Below are 16907 nucleotides of genomic sequence, written 5' to 3' on the forward strand. Positions count from 1 at the left end.
GAATAATGAAGAAAATTTTCTGCTGAAAATGAGTACTCTGATTTATTTGTTTTGTAAGTTTGGGATTGAATTTCTTAAAGTGAGGTGTACCCTCTTTTTCGTTTTTAGTTGGGAGATGAGGGAATGATTAGTGCATCAACTGAGGGAAATGCACACCCGGTTTTTAAATTATTCCTTATAGGAAAACACACGTTTTCCTGCTTAATTTTCTCAATTAAACTTGTTTAAAACTTTTACATCTTTGTAAATGGGAAAAAATACTTTGAAGCCAACACGCCAAAATATATATAAATTATAAATAACAGCAGATGGTCCTGGCGTGGAAAATAAGTCTGGTGTCTCTCCTGAGGCCTTGCTGCCATTCATAACCTGCTCGGGCCGCACGTTTCCAGCTTGTGACATCGGTGGAGCCTGTCGAGTGAGTTACAGCCGCCTTCTCGCTCTGGGACCCATCTATTATGTTCACAGACTAGAAACTATTTTGGTTAATTAAAAAAGTCTTTCAGAGTCTCAGAAGAGGAAGTTTTGAAATCTCTTGCTCTTTGCCTTTGTTGATGTGGGTACATGCAAACTTGGCTCACCAGTCTGGCTAAGAATAAGAAGTTATTGTTGCAGGTATGATGACAGAGAGTAGAGAGGAAGATATAGAAAGGACATTCAGGTTTCTGGTTTTTGCTTGTAGTGATATGTAAACAATTTTTATAGCTTTTAAACCATATTTGTGCCAATATGATTGTTCTACTATAATCTCTATGAGGGTAAGAATTATGTCTAGTATTAAATTCATATTTCACACAGCAACTAGCATAGTGCTTAGCACAGAGGTGGTGCTCAATGAATTTGAGTTGAGTTAATGAGGAGGGAATCTTGAATAGCTGAGATTTTCAGTAAAAAGAGCAATTATCGACTCATAAGGAAGGTGGGGTAAATATAGACTTCTCAGGTAATCTAGGCAAAAACTCCAATTTGAAACATGAATCCTTTCTACAATAGTGTTGATGAGTGACTGTTGAGTCTTTACTTGAAGACCCCCAGTGACCGAGAACTCACTGCCACCAAAGCAATTTTTTCAATTTTGGACAATTCTATTTTTGGAAAGTTATTTTTTCTTCATTTAGATCCATAATCTGTCTCCCTATACTCCTACCCGTTGGTCTAAGTTGTGTTTTCTGGGGCTAAGTTGAGTTACAGAACAAGTCTAATAAGTAAGGAATCTATTCAATGGCATATTAAAAGAAAGAACATTATTGAAGAATAATATTGATGTTGAATGCTCCAGTAACATGTGACTAACAACCAATAAAACTAAACCTATGTGTTCAAATGGAATATATCATATAGTCAAAAGAAGAGAAGGTTCTGATAGATCTCTTTTAATACTTATAATACTAATTTTATAAATCTAAAAAATACCTGAGTCTTTTAATAGGTAGATAGTTTAATAGGATTTCACTTTGCTAATAGCAGCCCAAGAACTATTGCCATTTTGTCCTCTGCATCAAGACATATAGTCCAGAATTTAGAATGTGATTCTCTGATCTGGTCATACCACATGTGAAGTACTCTGTTTCAGTTGCCATATTTTTAGGAAAGGCATTGATAAGCTGGAAAATCTCTAGAGGAGAACAGAAAGGATGGTGTTGAACTTTGAGATCATGCCAATCAACATGTTGAAAGAACTGGGTATGTTTAATGAGAGAAGACTTAGAAGAGAATGAATAACTATAATCAAGTAATTTAGTAGTTAGCATGTGTAAAAGCAATTGAGCTTATTCTGCTTGCCCTCCTAGGGCAAAACTAGGATCAAGGCATGAAAGTTGCAAAAAGAAAGATTTAGGTTTAATTTATGAAAAATATTTCTAACAAGTATCTGAGAATAAAATAGGCTTTCTTGATAGCTATTATCTTCTCACTGAGGGTCATCAAGCAAAGACTTGTTGACCATTTGCCAGATATATTAGAGTAGGGATAATTATTATCTTTTAAAACCCTTATCCTTTGTCTTAGAGTAAGCACTAAGTATTGGTTCCAAGATAGAAGAGTGATAAGATTAGGCAATTGGGATTAAGTGATTTGTCTAAGGTTACAGAGCTAGGAAGTAACTGAGACCAGATTTGAACCCAGGACCTCCTGCCTCTCTACCTATCTATCCACTGAGCTAATTAGCTAACTCCAAGTAGCAATAATTATTGAAGAATGTGTTGTATTATATGGTTTCTGTAGTTCTTTCCATTTGAAGGAAGGAAGGAAGGATAGATAGATAAATATGGTATATAGGCCTGGCTCCCAGGCTCTCAGAGGAGACTTGCCAAGGGAACTGCCAGTCATACACAGCTAAAGACTTTTCTTTCTCTTACCTGCTTTTTATTATTTAATAAATTATGAAAATAAAAACACAATTAGGTAGCAGGAGGATACCAGGGTAGGGCAGTGTTAATAGGAGCCTCTGTGAGGTGCATAGACTGAGAAGTATCTGTAAGGTTCATCAGACATTGTAATAGGGCCTTAAAATGTTTACTTCATAGTTTGACCCTAATATGAAAAATCAATTTGATACTCAATTGAAGCTCCCCTTAGGGATTGTAGAAAATGATCTCTGCAGTTGTTAGCAAGACTAGTTATTGGTGAGAGGTAGCATTTTCTTCCCCCTCTAAACATGACAAAGACTTCATAAACAGCTAGGCCCTTTCCCCTTATTCCATTTTTAAATGTCATTTTAAAATAGTTTCTTTGGAAACAGTGAGGAAGTCTAATGAATGAGAGGCAAACTTGGGTCCCTACACATTTTCATGGGAAGATGCTTCCAGGAGTTGGAAACCCCTGAAGTCAATCACATTCATCTTTCTTACAAGCTATTTTATACTAACAGTAACCTTCCTCAACTCTTTGGGGAGTTCTGAGCTTTAATTAATGTTTATACTGTCCTCTGAGGTCTTAACTGAAAGGAGTATTATTAGGAAGAAATTGTTTCAATTAAAGTTACCATGATTTCATTTCTCCTGTTTCATCATCAGAAATGTAGTTTCCCTTCACACTAGTTGAAATATATATTACATTTGAGGTTAACATATACATAAGTAAAGGAAGAACTCATAAATGTCATGAGAAAATATTGTACCTATAATTTAAGATTTATTGGATTTTATGTCATTTTAGTCTTATAATGATAGGGTGTTTTTATAGTAGTAGTTGATACATTCAATGTGATATGATTTAATAAAATCAAAGATCAAAGCAAATTGAAAATAAATATATTGGAGAAGAATAACTGAGTATATTTAAAAGGAAATGGTTTATATTATGGTAGTCTGGTCCTTCTTCACCAGTTCCGAGCTTCTATTGCTTACATTATGGCTACCATGATTATTATCATCATCATCATCAGCATCATTATGGTTATGTTGTTTGTCCATTCTTGTTCTTATTCAAATTTGCCCTCATTTGGAGGAGAAGATGACCTTGGGTTTCTGATTATCTATCAGTGCCTGATGATAGTAGGTCCTGAGTAAATGCTTGTTATTTGATTGGTGGGTTGTTATGCCAGCATTTCAGAGCAGGTCCTACCAGGTAGCCTGGTGAAGGGACTATATATTTTCCATACAAGATCAGCCTAGGAAAAATTGAAGAGGTTAGTTACCACAATGAATGCAATATGATGACTATTCTTTCAGCCATAGTAATTCAGCCATACAAGTAGTAGTAGAGCAGAAAGTATATCAGTTGATGGAGGGAGACTTACTCACTGATTAAATCACAGATTTCTGAAGTATGGAACATCTTCCATATTATTATTATTATTGTGATTATGTGTATATGTGTGTGTAAGGGAAGTAAAGTGGAAACAATATGTACACAAATCCAATGTAATATGGGGGAAGGAGGAGGTCCCTAATTACACCGTACAGGTAACTAGGAATTCTGAGAAGTAGAAGTAAGAACAATTATTTGGAAAGAACTTTGACCAACAAGTCAAACAACTAGATCTTAGTTGTGAGGGAAATTATCTAGTAATATTATAAATTGTACTTATGATTTTTTCCATTAAGGAAGAGATAGTTGAACAATGTTAAAAGGGAGCTATTCACTTATTCAGATATAGCTTCTTCAGAGAGTAGAAACAGGCAAACTCAACGACACACTATCAGAAACCTCAACTAGAAGAATCTGCAGTCATTTTTTATGACCTGCTTATCCTTATTTTGATCCATCCAATTCTAGCTTGAATGGCCTTTGGACCTTTTCCCCAACATATATTGCACACGGGTTAGGGTCAAAGAGAATAACATCCATTGAAAGACTTCATCCTTTACAGATTACATTATAAAATTTCAATGTTTAGATAAAACAAAGATAACCAGAGACCATCTTGCCATAAATAAGTTTGAAGCAAAAATATCTTTGCACCATCCCCAATCAAAAAGTATTCCAGTTCTATTTGAAGACATCTGGAGTTAGGGAAATTTCTGCCTCCAAAAGTAACATCCCAATTTCTAATAGCTATAATGATTTAGATTATCCTACATCCAACCAAAACAGTCCTCTGTAAGTTAGTAAGAAAATAAGAAAAAAGACAAGGAACCTTGTAGGTCATTTCCTCTTCCAGATGAAGAAAATTCCAGTTGTTGGTTATAGCTCTGCCTGCTGGAATCTAGAAGTACAATTTTAACTCCTTTTTCACTTGATTCACAAGTCCTTGAACCACTTCAAGACAAAGATCATGATCCCCATAAGTTTCTTTTTGAAGCAAATTATCCTCAAATCCTTCAACTGACCCTTGCTTAGGATGGTCTTGAAACCCTTTACCATACTAATAATCACCATTATTGGGGCACATTCCAACCTGTCAGTGTACTCCCTGAAGTATTATAAAATCTCAAAATGAATAATATTTTTGTGGGCCTTTGATGAAGACAAAATATAGGAGGATTATCTTTGTTATGAACCCTATGCCTCCCAATGTCACCCAAGATCATAGGTTTATATCTGGAAGATACCTGAGATGTCATGAAGTCCATCATAGGTTTATACCTGGAAGATACCTGAGAAGTCATAAAGTCCATCCCCTTAAGTCTAAAGATGAGTAAAACGAAGTCCAGAGAGTTTAAATGATGGTCTCAAAGGTGTCCAGAAAGTAAGTTCTAGATATGAGACTTGAACCCACATTAGCATTTTTTGGTTGTCATGACACCCAGATCTCCTCCCCTCTCCTTTCAGGAGATCTGTTTGACATGAACTATTGTCAAGCCATGCTTCTCTTATTTTGTACTCATGAAGGCGATCTCTTGAACGCGGGGGGGGGGGGGGGACTTTACTTCTTCTGAAAGTGCCATCCATTTTCACAAAGTCTGAGAGAAGAGGTTCCATCATCTGGATAGAGGAGAACATAAGCAAGGACCTCCTACTTTATCCCTAAAGCCCCCATCTACATTTTAGACACATGTAGTGAGACTTTACATCCGTAATTTTATATCCTCCCGCCCTCCCCTCCAAATTAGGTTAGTGCTCCATTCAGCAGGTTTGGAACTTATTTCTGTGACTGTGGTATACTTTTTAACAGACGGCAGGTCTTACGCATGGGCCCACTATCGGCTTATTGCTTTCTAGGTCAGCCTTTATGGGAGTTTGATATGAATTATGGAATAGTTTTGTGAGGCCACAACTGTGATTACAGGCTTAATGATGCTTTAAACAAACAAAATGTAATGACTGTCATCAGCATAAAGCAGGGGCTTCCTGCGGGGAAATGCCAATAAATGGGGCTTCTCAGTGGGGGAGGGTAAAACTGGCTGCATTCCAGCTGCAATCGGCACCACATAGACCTTGTATGTTAACTTAATTATAGCACAGTGCCAGCCTTGGTGAGGCAGTTTTCCTTTGAAGAATCACTGCCCACCCAGCTTAGAGTCAGTGCATTTAAAGGTTACCCATCTGATCCATGTCTTTGGGAATGGCCATCTGGGACTCAGTAGCCAGATTCAGATCAGTGCCTCAACTCTCAGGCACTCAATCTGCCCAGCACAAGAAAAAAAGCATAATCCTGAGACCAAATTTCACCCCAGGAGAGCCCAGGAGCCAATTTGAGAACAACGGACTTCTAGAATAGGACCCAATCTGTTCTCTCGCTTCTCACCAGGACAGCTATAACTCTGAATCATCTTTGGGGGGTTTGGTTCTATTTCATGAGTTCCCAAGTCATCTTCTCCTCCCTCATTTGCTAAGCAATAATGGCTCTGCTTAAATGCAGCACACAAAAGCATTATTCTATTATCTTCCAAAATCTGTTATATGTAATGATATTAAAGCAGATGTGCCTTTGTCCTTGAAAAATGTACATACATGAGCACACAGCCACATGTGCCCAAGTGTACATGCTCACACATACATGCACACATTTTATCTGCTTTGGAAATTCAGCAGCTCTCAAGTTTGTGTTCTATATTTTCATGGAGGTGGACCATCAGAGTGAGAAGAGCTCTCACAGGTCATTTAACCTAATCTATACCTGAACAAAAATTCTTTCCATAATACAACTTCCAACTGGCTTTGCAGCTTTAACTTAGAAGATCTTCAAAGGCAGCTTTAACTTAGAAGATCTTCAAAGACAATCTCCTGTAGCAGCCCAGCTCATTTTTAGATGTCACTAATTGCTAATTGATGGAACTAAATGGCAGAGTGGATAGAGTGCCAGGTCTGGAGTCAGGAAGACTAAATTTCATGAGTTCAAATCTGACCTCAGGCCTTTACTAGTTGTGTGACCCTGGGCAAGTCACTTGTTTGCCTTCATTCTTCATCTGTAAAATGAGTTAGAGAAGGAAATGGCAAACCACTCCAGCACATTTGTCAGGAAAAACCCAAAAGGGGGTCTTGGATAGTTGGATATGGCTGAAGAAATGACTTAACAATAATAATTATTAATGGATTTTTCCGTATAGCAACCCCAGGTTTGCCTCTTTCTACCTTCCACCAATTCCTTCTAGTACTGGCTTTTTGGGAGTCCAAGCAAAACAAGTCTACTCCTTTAACCAGACAATAGCCCTTTAAATACTTGAAGATAATTTTTGTTCCTGCTAAGTCATGTCTTCCTCAGTCTAAACATTCCCCAGTTCCTTCAGTCAGTCTTCATATGGCATGAATTCAAACCCTTTTATCATCTTGGTTGCCTTCAATGCCCTTCCTAAAATGTAGCACCCATTACTGGACACTAATTGATTCTGCCAAATATTTTGCTTAACAAGATCCTTTTTGACTATCACCTGCCATGTTAGCTGTCCCATTCAGCATTGAGACATCTGCACATCTAATGAGAATTCCATGTGGATTTTTATCCAAGTCATTGATCAAAATGATAATTAGCATGACACCAAGTTCAGGCCTTCTGCTTTGGAGAGCTACGAGGATGATATTGAATCACTGATGACTTCTCTTGAGTTCCATCCATGTGGACACACAGAGATCAATTTAATTATGTGATCATCTAGCCAATATCTCGATATTTTCTGGAGAACAATATGAGATATTGGGTCTAGTGTTTGACTATAATCTAGAAAAAATAACCTGGTGCATTGGAAAATGGATCATGGGATAATGGATCTAAAGCTGGAAGGTACTCTGAGTTAATTTTTTTTAACCTTCTAATTTTACAGATAAGGAAATAAGTCCAGATAAGTTAAAAAGCTTGACCAAGTTATACAGATAGTACATTTCGGATCTAGAATTCAGATTCAGGATTAGTGATTCCAAGTTTAATACTCTTTAAGGTACACAATGCTAATGAAAGAGTTCCCTCTTCTGTGGAGAGAAGGAAGCACCTAACAATGGACACAACTTAAGCTAACTGGAATCCACTCAAGAGAGCCAATTATTAGATTGTCACTATGAGCATTCATACCTCAAAATCAAGAAATGCTATGAGCCAGGGCTTTAATGTTTTTTAATTTGTTGATATTTAAGAAAGTGATAGAAAAATAGTAATGCAGAAGAACCTTTAAATTGTGACGTATGCTTTTTTTTGAGAGCTAGTCATTAAACATTTTCTAGCATATTCTGTAGTGAACAGTGTTTCATATGCTGTTTGGGGTGGTCACTGGGTTGATTGTTTTTCCTTAACTTCTTCTCTTTATTAGGAAAACTTACTGGAGTTGTCTGGGATAGGGAATATTAGGAAAACAAAAGATATGGATCAAAATAAAAATAAAACCTAAATATTATTCATTATACTTACAGTGTTCCCCTAATTAGTCAGTCCAATATCCTTTTTTTTTCAAGTTTTTTTAAAGTAGTTAAATCAAGGAATGAAGAAACTTTCAGTTTTAGGCTCTAGAGCCTCAGATTTGGACAAAAATGTCTCCATTCTTTAAAATTAGTCAGATTTTGCTCTTTATATTTAGTGGCCTTTTCAGTGCATACAATGACTGGAATGTTCTTGTCCTAGCAATATTTTGTCTTCTATGAGATATACCCTCAACCAGGCAGACTTAGATTCAGGTCCTGCCCCTGACACATTCATTGTATAACCTCAGCCAAGTCATTTAAGCCCTCATTGTTGTAGGCAATCCTTTATGATACTAACCTTAATAGAGAAGTTTCTCACCAGGATCTTCTTATACCATGTGAAATCACAAGTCTCATCTCCCTTCTCCAATTTCATTAAAAGTGAGTTCTTTCAATACATTTTTGTTACAAATGAATTTTAACATTTGCTGTGCATCATTCTCCAGGATTTTCTGTCTTATATGGAGGAGTACAGAAGACGAGGCCAGGAGTTCTATGCATCTTTATACAAAGATTATATCCAGGTAAGAAATGAAGCATTTTTCTACAAATTTCCTTGACATTTATTCTGAATTAGGGTCCCCAATGTCAGGAAATTGGCCAACAAGCATTCAGGAAATGTACTAGACAGTGTGCTAAGCAACAGGTGTGTGAAGAAATTAAAAAATGCATCCCCCTCCTTAAGGAGCACAGTCTAATAGGGAAGACAGCAAAAGAAACAAACAACTATGTAGAAAAAAAATAAAATAATGTCAATGGAAATTTATCTAGGAGAAAAAGAACTTTTAAAAAGTGATAGCTAACCCCTTTGACATAATGTTTAAGGGATGACATATTTAGAACAGGAAGAATTTGCTAAAAGTCATTCAATCCAAAATCCCCTCATTTTACAATTGAGAAAAATGAGATCAATGATGATTAGGTGATTTCCTCAGGCTCACAGAAAGAGAAAGTAAAAGAGCCAGGAGGTAAACCAAAGTTCTTTGGGCCTCAAATCCAGTGCCCTTTCCACTATAACACACTGCCTTTAGGAATGGCCAGTTTTTTGTTTTGTTTTGTTTTTGTCTTTGAATGGTTGATACTTTAGGTTGTACTAAACTACAGAATCAAACAATTTAGATTTACAGTGGAAATTCTTCTTGTTTTTCACCTAAGAAGCCTAGAGAACTTGAGACTTATTCTCATATCACAATAATTATGTAATATATCTCTTACACACATAATAGATCCTTTTTGTATTTAGTTAGCTGTATCTATGTCAAATATTCATTACTAGAATGCAAGCCCCTAAGAAGAGTATCTAGATGACCTACTAGAAAGCGGTGAATTTGAAATCAGGAAGATTCATCTTCTTAAATTCAAATCTGGCCTCAGATACTAGCTGTGTGACCCTGGACAAATCACTTAACCCTGTTTGTGTATATTTCCTCATCCATAAAATGAACTGGAGAAGGAAATGGCAAACCACTCCAGTATCTCTATCAAGAAAACTCCAAGTGGGGTCCCAAAGAATCAGATGCAACTGAAATGACTGAATAACAATATAAGTCCCTAAAAGCAGGGGCAGCATCTTATTTATCTCATTTAGTATCTAGCCTCCTGAACACAGCAGATTTAAAGTATTTGCTAAATCAGATGAAATTCATGAAAAGTTAAGATTAAAATTTAAGTCTAGTGCTTTCCAATCAATTATTCTTTCTACTACAACAGGCTGACTTAATGAGATAGATGTGAGTGCTGTACCAGGCAAAGAGAAAGCATAGCCTTCTACTATCATTGGAAAGGTGAATTAATGAAATTATGACCTACAAGATCTGGAATGCAGATTCTCCTCAGTTACCAGTATTGGACTGAGCCTAATTTGAGTCTTCTATCTAATTGAGGTCCCAACATAGCTAAAGAGGCATAATGGAACTGGAAATGGACTCCCCTCCCACAAAAGAGCAACCAAAATGATTAGCACAATAGAATGGATTAGGGTTATTTATAATGGAAAAAAAGAGAAGGGAGCAGAATTTTCATATGGGATACAGACAAGCAAGATGATCTTTTTATATTATGTTAAATTTAGTATATAATTAAAACACTAATTATACATAAATGTTATACAGAATTTTAAATGTAATCCCTTTTTGTTATTATAGGCTAAAATTTTAATTTTTATTGACTTACAAATTCAAAAAAAAGAAAAATTCAAAATAGAGACTAAAAGAAGACATAAACTGTCTTTATCAACTGAGGAAAATCCTTCAGAAAATCTAAGAAGAAATAGGCATATCAACATGTGTAGAAAATGGTTCATTTAGGCATGAACTATTCAACACTGTGTCCCTAGGATGTAGCACAGTGTATTGCACATAGTAGTCACTTCATAAATGCTTGTTGCTTGACTTGAAAGGCAACTTACAGGCGATCTACTACAACCATCTCATTTTACAGTTGGAAAAAATAGGGACCATTGAGGGGCAAGATCACACAGGGCAAGATTTGAATTCAAGTCTTCTGACTCTTATTCCAATGTTCTTTCTTCATTCCACTGTAACACAAGAAACAATATTTACTTTTAGAACAATGGTATGTTAAATGGATGTTAAGGATGAGTTTTTTGGGGAAGCTCCATTTCTGACATGTTGAATGTATTGTGCCTCTAAGCACATTCAGTTGGTTTCATTTATTTATGTAGAACCACAGGACTTGTGATCTTAGTATGGATAAATCAGATGACTGGAATCACAGATCTTTGTACTGAAATATATAAACATGGCATAAGTTCTTCCTAGCATCAATCTATATTTTTAAATGAAGCAAATTATTCTCTCAAGTATTCAAAACTATGGTGTTTGTAACCACCTTTCCCCAGAGAGACTATAGTCTAAAAGTTAACTTTTGCAAGGTCACTAATCCCAGTAGTTTCATAAAATTCAAAATATGGGCTGACTTCAAAATGACATGGCAAGATAATTTGTTTGGCACGTCATAACTAATATGATGCTCTTGTTTCACCCTCAAAGAGCAAACCATGAAAGCTTCTACAGATGCTTAGAATAAAACCATTTTTTTTGCTCCTCTTTGAAGAAAAAAAAATTCTTAATTTGGTAGTCAGTATTTCTATATAAATTTATGATGATGCTTTGGCTGCCAATACATATTTGGAGATTAATTTATGATACATAATTTTTTGAGTCTACATTTACTTTGTAACCAAAAGTATCCTGTTGCATAGTGTCTTATACATAATAGATCCTCAATAAATATGATGAATAAACTTGTATAAATACTTATAGCTTGAGTCACAATTAAAATGGAAAAGAAAATAGTGGAATTGACAGTGCTTTGGGAAGTTCCATAATTATTATTAAAATGATCTCATCTTTTTTATGCTTCCTTTTTAGGTAAAGTATATACTTTTTAAACTTTTCCTTAAGCTAATAAAGCTACAAATCCAACCTAGTTTCTAAAATTCCAGCTGTATCTTTTTAACCTCCTGGGTCCCTTTTTGAGAGTTTAGGCACATTAGTTGGAAGCATTTTGACAGTTTTGAGTGGTAGTCTCAATCTATTGCCTCATCATGGCAGCATGAAGGTGATTCTGGGTTCTCAGAGCCTAGTCCTGTAAATTAAATGTTAAGCGGGTCTTACCAAATTGGAAAGGCTTTGAGTACCAGTGAAGGCTTGTCCATCAGCTTAGCTCAGTGTGATGAGTCTTCTTTCCAGTACAGATTCAAGTTAATTGTTTTTTTAGCCATAGCAACTACTGACCATCAACCAAGTTAAGAGGAGTTATGATCTGCATCAGTGGCAAGAATACTTACACCAATGAAATTACAAGTCTTTGAAGTTGGAGTTTGGCTTGGTTTCCCCAGAAATCTTTGAGATTCTGCAGGCTAATGGTATGAGGCTCCTGAGGCTAAAAATCTATTGGGAACCAACCAAACCAAATAATTGTACTCCAAATACAATGAAAGCTGTTCTGTGGAAGTATAGTCTGTACATTAGCACCACTCAACTTTGAATTTGGCTTCTGTTCAATAGAAGGTTCATGAACCTGAGTATAACTGCTGAAGAACCCAGTAATGAAGGGGCATTTGCTGTGAAAGTTTTGCTTGTCCATTCAATTATTTTCAAGAAAATCAACATCTTTAGGATGGCCTATGTGGACACATTCCAGATCTTTAAATATTTAGAATAGATTATTTTGAATTTAAAAGGAAAGAAGATGAAAATGTGGTCAGTCAGGAGATAGGAAACAGATTCATCTCTTCCTTTTAATAGGGGATATGTACTTATCTATCCTTCTTTGTCCATATCCAATGCAGTCAAAACTTAAGCAGCTAAGTGGTTCAGCAGATTAAAAGCCAGGTTTAGCGACAGGAGCTCCTAGGTTCAATTTTGACCTCAGACCCTTCCTAGCTGTGTAACCCTGGGTAAGTCACTTTGGTCCCATTGCCTAGGCCTTACTGCTCTTCTGCTTTGGAATCAACACACAGTACTTATTCTAAGACAGAAGGTAATGGTTCAAAAACCCACTAAAGTTTACTTTGTTTAATTCCTGTGATCATGATCTCCAAAGCAAATCAAGCATTCTCTTATCTTTTAGGGATTTCCCTAGGATTTCAACTAAGAACTTCTGAAGGTCACAAGCTATGACAGGAAAAGAAAGAGGGAGTATGCATGTAGTGATACTTTTTTTTTTTTTAAGTACATGGGACCAGACAAAGAAGTAACTGGCCATAAAACAGAGTCAGAGAGGCTAAGTGATTTTCAGAGTCATTCAGTTACTGAAACCACGTCTTATTTACTTTGGGGTTTTATACTTAGCATCTTGGTCTTTCTCTTTGGAACACATCTACATTTTTCAATGTCTTTCTTAAAACGTTGGAACTTCAAATATAGACACAGTAGTTCAAATATAGTTTTAAGAATACCTACTAGGGTATAATAATCACCTCCCTTTGTGTTCTTGAGAAAATATATTTCTAGTAATATAAAATAATGGGGGACATCTGGGCTTAGTATCAGAAGGTCTAGGTTTGAATCATGCCTCAAATATTGCAAGTAATTAGGTCTATTAAAAATGAAATTGAATAAAACCCAGATTGAATAACTTGCCAGCTCTGGGAGGATAGAAGGAAGTGAAGAAGGGAAACAATTTGGATCATATAACTTGGAAAACGTATGTGAAAATTTGTTATTAAATGCAATTGGTAAAATATTTGGAAACTATGGAATAGACCATATCAGAAGATAGTTCCATATCACTAAACGTATAAAAATTTGTTGAATGGCCACTTGCTGAGAATATTGTAGAAGGAATATATAGGTGAAGAAATCTTTGGACTAGGCATTCTCAAAGGTCTTTACCACACTTGGATTTTAGGTATTGAGATTTGCCTCTTTCTCATATTATTCATAGCTCAACAATTTACAAACATTGAGGAGGCACTGGTACATTTCTCCATAATGTATATGTAATCTTAAAGTATCACATATGTGTTAGCTATTATATTATTATTATGATGTTATGGTTATTGTTGGGACTAGAAAATTATGATTTTGAGATTCATCACATTGCTCCAAGAGAGAAGACATAGATCTTGAAATGATGGAAAGAATTCTATTTCAGAGATGGAAATGTGGCTACAGCAAAGCAGCAAGTGAGTGGGCCAAAATGAAAGATCAACTTTTCAATGAATGGGGTTTGTGGGGGCAAAAGTTAGAAACAGTGCCCTGCTCCCAGTGGTCTCTTGATTGGCATGAAGGTCCAGCCCGCATGAGGAAGAGAATACGAAGAAAATTTGCTGGGGAGTCCCTGAAAAATGTGAGTAATATGGCAGTTTGTGTGTGTGTGCATATGTGTGTGTGCATGTATGTATATGTATCCTAGATTTAGAGTTGGAAGGGACTTTAGAATCCATCAGGTCCAACTCCTTAATTTTATTAATAGAGAAACAGAGGACAAGGGAGGTTAAGTGACTTGTCCTGAGTCATATAGATAGTGATTGAGGCAGGATTCAAAGTTGGGTCTTTCCAACTCCAAGTGAGATAGCATTCATGATGTTATTTGGTTTATAAAAAGAATCATTCGTGGGTTTATGGTCAACCTTCTAGTGATAAACTCCTTTGACCTACTAAGTTTCCATCTATGATATGTCTTACTAAGCTGAAAGGCTACAAGTATAGTATATATACCTGGTAAAGGACTCTAGCTGTTGTCAAAAGACCAATCAAATAGGTGAGGAGGGGTCAGTCACCAGAAAGTCAGCCTTGAAGCTATGGGTAACATTTGTTTTAAACCACAGAACTTATTGGACACCAACTGTTAAAGCAAGAAGACTTATCATAGGATCAATCAACATTTATTGTCTTGTATATATGAGATAATATGATACATGCTGGGAATAGGAAAATGGGTTAAAGACAATCCCTGCCCTCAAGAAGCTCACAATCTAATGGAAAAGACCATAAAGAAACAGACACATATAAAGCAGGCTATATACAGGGTAATAAGGAAATAATTAAAGAAGAAAGGCAATGGAATTAAGAAGGGTTGGAGGAAGGATTACTATAGAAGGTAGAATTTAATTGGGACTTAGAGGAAGTCAAGAAGGTCAGTAGAAGGAGTAGAGGAAGAAGAGAATTTAAGGCATAGAGGACAGCAAGAGAAAATGTTTGGAACTGAGAGATGGAGGATCTTGTTTCTGAAACTATTAGAAAGACAATATCACTGGATCAAAGAGTACCAGTTGAAGAGTAAGGTATAAGAAAACCGGACAAGTAAGAGGGGGCTAGGTTATGAAGGACTTTGAGTGCCAAATTGAAGGGTTTGTATTTGATGCTGGAGGCAATAGGGAGCTGCTGGAGTTTGTTGAGGAGTGTGGGGCAATGTGACACGATTGGACCTGAGTTTTATGAAAATCACTCTAGTGTCTGAATGGAGAATGGATTGGAGAAGGGAGGCACCTGAGGCAGGTAGACCCATTGGCAGACTATTGCAGTAATATAGGTGTGAGGTGATATGGGCTTGCACTAGGATAGTGATAGGGTCATAGGAGAAAAGGGGGCATATTATAGAGATGTTGAAAAGTGAAATCAACAGGATTTGGCAACAGCTTGGATTGGAAGGAGATAGTAAGAAATCCAAGATGAGTCCCTAGGTTGTGATCCCAATAAGGGAGAGGGGAGAAGGTGGAATTTATGGAAAATACCCTCTGTATTTTTTTTTCTTTTTGTAAAATATGAGGCAAAGTTCTTAGCTGAGAGAGTTGGGGGAAGGATAGTTACGGGCTTGAGCATGGATGACAAGGTTTGTAAGAAACACTATGGATCATAAATTTAGAATCAGAAAAGCCTTCAGAGACATTCTAGAACAGCCTTCAATTTTTATAAATGAAGAAACTGAGGTTCAGAATAGCTAAATGTCTCATCTATGGTTACTTGCACATAGCAGTAGCTGAATCAGGATTCAGACCCCAAACCCAGCCTTCTAATTCCAATTTCAGTAGGCAAATTTTCATCAGCTTAGTGGTATTATGGATAGCATGGCAGACTTGGAGTCAGGAAAATGATTTAGACTTCTGCCTAAGTCACTATCTGTGTGAATCATAGAAATACCCTGACATTTTCTTTATCTCAACTTCCCTAACTGTAAAAATTAAGGGGTTTAACTTGACAATCTCAAAGATCTCTTCCAGGCCTAGATCTATGATCTTAAGTTCCTCCCACTGTAGGAAGCAAATGTCTACACAAAGAAAAGAACTTCTTCTAAAATTCTGCCATCAATATTTTAATAGTATTTTCCCTCAATTACATGTAAAATCAACTTTAACATTTCTTTTTTTTAATTTAGAGTTCCAAATTTTCTCCCTCCCTCTCACTCACTCCCACTCCTCTCCACTCTCTGAGACAGTAAGCAATCTGATATAGATTTTACATGTTTTTTACCTGTTAATACTGATGAAATGTGAATACTATGTGTTAAAGTTATCTGAGTAGTTTCTTCAAGTTCATTGTAGTTAAACTTGATCATTAGCCCATAAAAATTCAGGTCAACCCTTACTGAAAAGGTTTCTTTTCTGATTCTGATTCAAATGGCTCATTCAGAGGGGTGCATGTGGGAAAACCAGATAACCCACACAGGTTCTTGTCCTTGACAGATGTCCTTAAGAGAGTGAAAGTTTTCTCTGCTTGCTTACTTGGAGTGAAAGCTGAATACTAGTCTCTGAAGACCTTAGCTTGATCTCATTCCATCAGCACTGCAAAACATAATAAAATAAGTTTCCATTTTCTCACCATTTCCAGGTATTTGGCATTTTATAAAAACATATGGTGGAAGCTAATATTTTTTCCAAGAAATGGAGGCAGAAAAAAAGTAAAGCAACTTGCTCCCCATGTAAATGACAGAGCTGGAGGTCTGGAAATCCAGATGATCCCAGAGGCCTCTTGGCCAATACTATGTTGAAAAGATTGTCTGTCTGCCATTTCTTCTTAGAATAACAAAAAGAACTGAAATTTAGATGACCTAAACACAATATTTAATTCCTGCATTGGCATTATCTTAGGTAATTTCCATAAAGCCTATTTACTGGAAAATTGCAAAATTTTTCCCTTTTCACTTTGATACACTAGTGTTTACGTGTT

General features: G+C 36.3%; 1 protein-coding gene across 2 annotated transcripts in view; it reads left to right on the forward strand.

Moving 5' to 3' along the window:
* WDFY4 (WDFY family member 4) overlaps positions 1–16907 on the forward strand; it is a 371719-nt gene that overhangs the window by 204441 nt on the left and 150371 nt on the right. For both annotated transcript variants that reach the window (XM_056800705.1, XM_007478602.3), the window contains exons 40-41: positions 8718–8795; positions 13894–14088. In XM_056800705.1, the coding sequence (XP_056656683.1) occupies positions 8718–8795; positions 13894–14088 (273 nt within the window). The remainder of the gene's footprint in view (positions 1–8717; positions 8796–13893; positions 14089–16907) is intronic.

Source organism: Monodelphis domestica, chromosome 1, assembly GCF_027887165.1.
Source record: "Monodelphis domestica isolate mMonDom1 chromosome 1, mMonDom1.pri, whole genome shotgun sequence".
In the NCBI taxonomy this organism is placed as follows: domain Eukaryota; kingdom Metazoa; phylum Chordata; class Mammalia; order Didelphimorphia; family Didelphidae; genus Monodelphis; species Monodelphis domestica.